This window comes from Austrofundulus limnaeus, unplaced genomic scaffold, assembly GCF_001266775.1.
Source record: "Austrofundulus limnaeus strain Quisiro unplaced genomic scaffold, Austrofundulus_limnaeus-1.0 Scaffold992, whole genome shotgun sequence".
NCBI classification, from domain to species: Eukaryota; Metazoa; Chordata; class Actinopteri; order Cyprinodontiformes; family Rivulidae; genus Austrofundulus; species Austrofundulus limnaeus.
Window position 1 is genome coordinate 102,374 of NW_013953394.1, and position 8,248 is coordinate 110,621.

At 42.8% G+C, this 8,248-nt stretch overlaps 1 protein-coding gene across 1 annotated transcript in view; it reads right to left on the reverse strand.

Moving 5' to 3' along the window:
- The window catches only part of sgsm2 (small G protein signaling modulator 2), a gene marked incomplete at both ends in the record, with an annotated part of 138,574 nt that overhangs the window by 101,855 nt on the left and 28,471 nt on the right, over positions 1-8,248 (reverse strand). Inside the window, 3 exon segments of the mRNA XM_014030062.1 lie at positions 538-701; positions 7,744-7,811; positions 7,929-8,053. Coding sequence (XP_013885516.1) covers positions 538-701; positions 7,744-7,811; positions 7,929-8,053 — 357 coding nt within the window.

The following is an 8,248-nucleotide window of genomic DNA, read 5'->3' on the forward strand; positions in this document are numbered from 1 at the left end:
TTGTACTTTTTCAGTTTTCAAGACAAATGGTCTTAAGTTGTTTGTGTTGACACTTTGATGTCTTTCTTGGTCTACCAGTACGCTTGGCTTTAACAACCATTCCATGCTGTTTGTATTTGGTCCATATCTTGGATACAGCTGACTGAGAACAGCCCACATCTTTAGGAACCACGTGTGAAGAGTTACCTTCTTCAAGAAGTTTCACAATCCTCTCTTTGTTTCAAGAGACATTTCTCTTGTTGGAGCCATGGTTCTGTCCACTCCACTTGGTCCAGCAGCCCTCCAAGGTGTCATGACTGCAGGTGTTTTTAACTGCAGACTGACCAGAGATCTAATCTGAGGCAGGTGTCCATTTAGGGAAAGGAAACTGACTGGGTGTGTCCTTATTTTCTACCTCCAATTTGAGTGATTCCATACTTTTTTCTCCTCAGAATTGAGTGATTCCATATTTTTTGCCAGGGGTTGTATTTTACAGACATTCCTAGTGTAGCAAAAAGCAAAGAACAATGATTTACTACGTAATATGTTTGCTGTTACCTTGCCTTTCTGAGACCAGAGGGGAGGTTCCAGTTGACCACGTGGTAGCAGGCCTGTTTCCAGACAAGACAGGAAAGCCAGAAGGTGTCCACCAGGTGGGAAGTGCAGGGGTGGTCGCTGAATCCCATCTTGACTAACAAGAACCAATGTCCCCCCACAATCAGCTGGAAGGTAAAGAGACAAAGAGATAACTGCAGGGCTCTCAAGTCTCACACATAGACTGTGAGACACACATGCATTCCATAAAGTGCACAAGCCACACTTAGTACAGTTTTTCTTACACTAAAATACACATACATATGGCTGGATCACAATAGGGGGCATGACCACTGTGTTGCTAACTCAAATGCCCCATTTGTGAAGCACTGATTTGGCTTATCTGTTTATGCATTTCCAAGCTGAGTCTGTGTGTGAGGAGGAAGATAGAGGGCTTGCTACAGACTTCTCACAACACCAGGAATGAAGCAGGCAGGTCAGACGCTCATAGGAGTGTTTGTGCTGAAAGCGCACAGACGCTGCATTTTGCTTCACCTGCTCGCTTAAAAAAAGGTGACTCGCTTTCAGATCTATCTGTTGTACCAGGAAGCAGAGATTTATAAAGATAATCAGACAGCCAAAAAATCATAAAAGGTGATAAAACTGACGTTTTTCACAGTGGAATCTGACTGATAAAAACTTTGGAGCTTAATCCAGAACCAGTTTGTGGATAAACGTCGAGTGACGAGTCTCTGACTTTTTTTTCTTGYATTGTGGTCAAGCCGGGTTCCCAACAAACGCGTTTTGAGCAGCCAAAGCAGCCAGTTTACATGCAAAGTCCATGGTGGACGCGCATCTAGGAGCAGCGCAGCACATAGCGGCRTATTTTGCCAGTTTAGAGCAGCRCGCAACGTAGCGGTAAGATGCGGAAGAGCATTTTCCCTGCATGCGGCACGTCCAAAGCAGCCGCTGCTCGAGTTCAACAAAATGAACTTTGGCTCCTCGACGCGCAGCAGCAACCAATCGGGAGGGATTTTTTTTTCACATGACGGTTTCATGAACCTGACAGACTGACAGGAGCCTTTAGCTGAAATCAGCCGTCTGCAGTTGGTGTTCTGGCAGGAGATATCAGCACCAATGTGATGAGACAGCAGCTCGCTGAGCTCGGGACAAAAAAATGTCTGTCAGCTCGCAGCTCCTGGAGTGACGAAACCGAACAAACCGCCTGAATTATCTGGTGAATTATTTATCTGCTGTGCACAACATTCACTTGCTTTTTAGTAAATAAAGCAAAGCCATTTTCTTTATTGTATCTTATTTCAACCATCAACAGACCGGAAAACAAACAAAGACGCTCCTCCCATTGTGTGTCTTCAGACGCGTTCTGTGTGAACGGACATCTGTTGACAAGCAGCCAAAAACATGCGTCAGGAGCATTTTTGCAGCTCAAGACAGACTGGATGCTGCTAATGGCACCCCGCGTCGCACTGTTGGATCGAGGTTGGTGGATGTGTGTTTCAATGAGGTCTGTTTAGCTGAGACTTTGTAATAGCTTCTGTATCAGTTGCTATTCTGGATGCTGATTTTTTTTTGTGCTTTTAGATTATTAGTGGACATTGCTAATAGCTGCTTAATTGATGTTGTGTCTTTTGACACCTACCCTTATAAGCTTGGGGGTCCCAGTCATTGTCCCCTTGCTAACATGCTAGATACAGGTGATGGATATCACCGTTTGCTGGCTGAGTTTCCTGCACTCATGGTCCCCGCCTTTTCAGTGACTGTAGCTAAACATGGGGTAGAGCATCTTATTCCTAAAGTGTGCCCTCCGTTTTTTGCACTGGCATGATGACTGGTTGCTACTTGGTTGGCGATAGCTAAGGAGGAGTTTGCCTTCATGGAGTGTTTAGACATTGTGTGTCGCTTTAAAGGCTCCCACATATTCGAGCTCACTGTGTGCGGCCCATGAGCCGCTTGGACTCTGCGCATTTTGTCCGCGGATGTTTGAGACTTCATACTCGAGCGTACTGACCGCCTGACGTATTCTTTAATTTCTTGCAATTTCAGTCATGATGTCAAGGATCTGGAGGAATAGAAAGTTTTCATTTTAGCTTTAAAACAATATATTCCTTCATTGACATGTCAGAAAGTTTTCTAATGTCCTCCATGAGATGCTTTTCAAAATTTGACTCCATTTCGTCCACAAATGACACCAAGTCTGAACTTTATCAGCATGGTGTTACATCCAAAACAGTACATGCCATTGTGCTCACCGCGGATGCGAATGTAAAAAATTGATCTCTACGCGGACCAGTCCGGCGGACGTCCGCCACGAGTCTGCGCAGCCTCCAGAGGAGTCAGACGCGTTTTGTTCTCTCTCCCGAACCTGTCCTTTTGCCTGCTTCGCAGCTGGGTCAAGCCTTCCTGCCACGCATCATTCGATAACAAAAGAATTATGGATCTGGTCAACTGGTCTCTGAATGCAATCGACACTATTTTTTCCACACTGTGATTAAAGCGAGGGGAGCGCAGCTGTCCCAGTGGAACCGTGGCGGCTGGGCAAGTGTCGGGGAGCTGGGGGTGGAATCTAGTCTGCCTGGTCCTGGTTTCCATTGAAGACATCAAAGATGTTTTTATATTCAGATTTATGATCATCGGATTCCTGCTGATTGGCTGTGGAGGAGTCCTGGTTTATTAGAAAATGAAAACGATCCTGACAGCAGTCCAGACCTGTGAGAAGCTGTCAGGGACCTTGGATGGGATCTCCCGTACTGTGAACGCACAGACTCAAATGATGGGGGATATAAGTCACAGACTGGATGTGACTCTGACGAGGATCACAGCTCAGCAGCGTGCCCGTGAGGAGTGAAGCTACACCTGGGTGAAGTTTCATACGGGAGAGGCGAGATAGTAAACGTATCTGGAACATTGGCATTTTTCGCAGCACAGGGATGCAGTTAAGAGTCAAAGCAGTGAAATCAGGCTGCTCGGACCTAAAACAATTATGTTTATTATTGTATCCCTGCATCTGTGACCTCGGACGCAAGCTGATAAAACCTCCCTGGAATGACATGTGAGAAGGAAGCCTTGACACCCCCACCTCCCATCCTCACMCGTTTCACCCGCGCGTGGATCGGTCTGAAGGCCGCGTTGTGTGGAGACAGAGAACTGAACTCTAGTGACTTGTGCTTCGACTGATAACAACTGGTTTGGACTCTGGAGGTCTCTGATCGGCTCCAGCATGGAGTTGTACCCTGGATGTCACCGGCTCCGCTGAATCCTTCCCCATACCATGTGTTTTTGGACCCCCCATCCCCCTCCCCTCCTTAGCTGTCTGCACTGTTTAGCAGAGTAGTTTTTTTGAGCATATATTTGTGTGTTTTTATGTGTAAAACACAGGATCAAAGCTCTTTTTTAACTCACCCTTCCTATTGTGTGTGTATTCTAAACTGCAAGGTAGCGCACAAAGTTGTGAAAGTCCCTGGATTTTCTTTCCCACATGTTTTTCATGTGTGTGTTTCTCCGGACAGATGTTCTAAACTGCAAATTTGGTTCTGCACTGCATATTGATGTTGTATGTGAATGACAATAAAGATTCTGATTCTGAGTATGTGGGGGCCTTAAGAGTCCATGGGCGTGTCCCTTGCATATGGTTCCTAAGGCCAACGGGGGCTGGTGACCTTGTGGGGATTTTCGTTGCCTGACTAACGCTACCAGTAACAACAAGTACCCAGTCCCTCACATTCAGGATTATTCTGTCCATCTGGCTGGGGCAACATATTTTTTCAAAGGTGGGCGTAGTTTGGGGCTACCACCAGGTTGTTGTCCATTCAGCGGATGTGAAAAAATGGGATAACCAGCACTCCAAAAAATACTATTGTTTTAATAAGGGCAGAAAACAGGATGCGTTTTGGCTACATGCTGTCGTCAACTTGTTACAGGTCAGACAAACTACAAATCTATATAAAGAGATAAAAAAAACACCTAAGCCAATCAAAGACAGGTTGGGCAATCAGCCCAAAAAAAGAAACACCTGTGACTAACATGCACAACTAGTAGACTTCAATAATACACAATATATAGGAATACATGAAATCACAGAAAAGTTACAAAAATGTTTTTACAAAAAGGACAAAAATCACAGAAAGCAGTTCAACGCCGTTTCTTCATTAAGTCCTTTAGGGTTAACAGTTTGTAAAGAGTGGATCCAGAATTGTAGCAGAAGTTTGTCTCTATCACCTCCTGTTTTGAGAGGAGGAACAACTTCTATGCCTTGAAATTTCAAGGAGCAAATATCCCGACCAGCTGTCATAAAATGTCTGGCAACAGGAGATCTCTAATCTTTAGTTTGAATTTTGCTTTTATGTTCTGAAAACCTGATTTTTAAATCTCTTGTAGTTTGCCTACATAGGCCAGGCCACAAGGACAATTCAATACCCAACATATTTTGTCTGGCAAGTGATTGTGTGTAAAATAGAGACGTTTTTACCTGTGTGAGGATGTAAAAGCACATTACCTTTAATCATAGCACAACACTGAGCACAACTCAAACAGAGAAAATYACCAGCAGGCAACTGAGGCAAGAGATGAAGAAGAGGGGTTCCCTGAATCTTACGATCTCACACTGTGTATTTGATGGTGTATATGAGTCTAATTTATAAAAGGGTGAATAAAGTAATGATGAGAGTATCTGGTGTCGCCTACAGGTAAAACAGTGTAGAATGGGTGCATAAAGTATTTGTACATAAAATACCATATTTAACATTCTGAAAAGTGTAACCACTAAAAACAATCAGAAATCTCAGCACCTAACTCCTGAATGAGCTGAATGTGTTGATATATCAGATCAGGGTGACAGTGACATTGACCCTTCTTCACCACCTTTATGTGTAGCTGCTTTTGACTACTTTGAGCTGGTGTCTTTTTCTGCTTTAAAGGACGTTGTGCAGTGAATGTGACCCACCAATTCACCACTGGACATTGTTCCCTCTCGTCTTTATAGGGACATTTTTCCAGTGGTAGGCACAGTTCCCCTAAAGCACTAATAGGGGAGTTAATTTCCTAATTAGTGCTTTAGGGCTTTCACTATTTTTAAAATCRTTAGTGGGTTAGCACTTGCTAAATATCTGGGTTAAATTTAGAAGCACTAACTGAGGTCTTTAAATGTTACTGATCAATTTTATTGTTCACAGTTGAGGGTAAAAGCTGTCTCACATTTTGTTCATGTTTCACTTATCTACAAACTCAAGGCCCATGGGCCAAATGTGGCCTGCGGATGACTCCCATTTGGGCCCACCATGGGCACTAAGTGACAACATTCTGCACACAGTAAATATTGTCTCATATTGACTTGAAGAATGGTGTGTCAACTGGATTATATTAGTGCTTTAGAATTAGCTTTTGCTAAATTTTTCAGTGTGTTAGTGCTGTAGAATAAGGGGACCTAAATATTTAAGTTTGTGCTTTAGGGTTAGTGCAACTAATATTTAGATTAGTGATGCCCATCACTGCATTTTTCATACTATTGGTCCAACTGTTGTCTCTCTGATTAATGTCACCCATCAGGCAGTGTCCCAGCTTCTTTTAAGCATGCTGTGGTCCAACCCCCTACAAAGAAGAAAAACCTAGATCCAGGAGCTCTCACAAACTTTAGACTAACTTCAAAACTGTCTTTTTTGTCAAAGGTTTTGGAGAAAGTTGTTTTTATCGAACTCCAAGGTCTTTTGACAGACAATAATATAGGTGAACTGTTYCACTCAGGTTTTAAATCCTGCCACAGCACTGAAACAACCCTTTTAAGAGTTTTTAATGATCTTTTTTTGACAGTTGATTCAGGAAACTCTGCTGTTTTAGTGCTTTTAGATCTTTCTGCTGCCTTTGATACCATTGATCATAACATCTTACTGTCACAACTAGAGCAGCTGGTTGGTGTCAAAGGCACAGTTTTATCCTGCTTTAAATCGACAAATAGGAGTTTTTCTGTTCAATTAGGAGAATGCTCCTCTTGTCCTGATGCATCTCAGTAATCCAGGTAACAAATCAAAAAGAAAAAAATWGTATAGGTCCTCTGGACGGTTCTTCTYTAATGAAACGTTTCGTCTCTCCTCCAAGAGACTTCTTCAGTCTGAGAGTTTCAGGCWAAATTCAGGCTTTTRAGYCCTGCCTCCATGTGACTGATACTCACATCACATGGCTATCGTTGACACCTAATTAACACTTATTGTTAACAGGGGGTGGAGTGATACTGCCAATAGCAGCGCTGTAGGAGGGGGACAGCTGAAAACGGAGGCCTCCACCTCTGTTTAATGATGGACGGTCTTTCTTCACAAAAATGTCTTCTTTTACTCCTCTCTCAAACCAACGTTCCTCTCTATCAAGAATGAGAACATCCTCATCTCTGAAAGAGTGACCGCTGGCCTGTAAATGAGTGAAAACTGCAGAGTTCTGGCCATTAGATGTAGCTCGTCTGTGTTGGGACATTCTTTTGAACAGTGGYTGCTTTGTTTCCCCGATGCTCCTCTTCTACAGATCCTCTGACTTGTGGGGTCCTGCAAGGCTCTGTTCTAGACCCTCTGCTTTTTAATCTTTTTATGTTGCCTCTGGGGTCTGTTTTTAGTAAATATAAGATTCCTTTCCATTGTTTTGCTGATGACATCCAGGTTTATCTGCCTATTAAACTAAACTTGATTAATTCATTCCAATTACTCCTGAGCTGTCTGAATGACAAAACTCTGGCTGAAATTAAATTTCCTGAATCTAAATGAAAGTAAGACAGAAGTCATCTGCTTTGGTAAAGACATTTCTCCTGACAATCTTGGTCCTCTGGTGTCATTAGCCAGTATCAGTACTTGTAATTGCATTTTATTTAAGATTTCACTGCAGCATAAATTTCATCAGCTAAGTTGCTAAACATGTTTTTAAAAACAAATTCTTCTGTCTGTAATGAATTTCCAAACTAACTCTTAAAAAAACTCAACCGTTTTTGTTTTTGTTTAGTTTGCTGACAGCACAAGGATCCTGGAAGGATGCTCAGAAGCAGCCTTCATTTTCGGGGTTTTGTGGGCCACTTTTGTTAACTAGATGAGAAGAAGCCCACAAACTGGGACAGCTTTCGGCATGAGGCAGTTGCGTAACCTGCAKAAGTTATTTACAATACTTCTATTGACCTCATCAAAGGTCTTAGCCTAAAAACACTTTATTTGAAAAGGAAAGAGGAACTACAAAAATACTCACACCGCTGGTGACAGTGGATGCAGACAATCTGTCGCAGAGGAACAGTTAGTGCATAGTCCCAATAAATGCTAAAAGGAATAAAAATATGTGAAAATCAGAGAAACTTCTGAGCCAGTAGTTGACGTTCAAATCAGTCTGGGCAGTGATTAAATGCTTCTCTTTGACAGTGAGCTGCAGTGGTTTACCTTTTCTCTAAGTCACAGTCTCCCAGAGTGCCATTAATGAGCTGGTTGGGCGTCCACTTMAGAGTGAGACTTTCCCCAGCTTGGTGAAGAGACAAGTAGCCCCGCAACACCTCCATGTCCTTCTTCTGCTCATGAAGATGGTAGAGAGAGAGACAAATTTCAAATTTATGTTTGAGACTTTAAATTTTAAGGTCCASTTGGAGTACGAAGGAAAAAAATTAGTTTTCAATTCAATTCAGTTTATTTATTAAGCGCCAGGTCACAACTTACATCATTTCAGGGCACTATACACACACACACACACACACACACACACACAC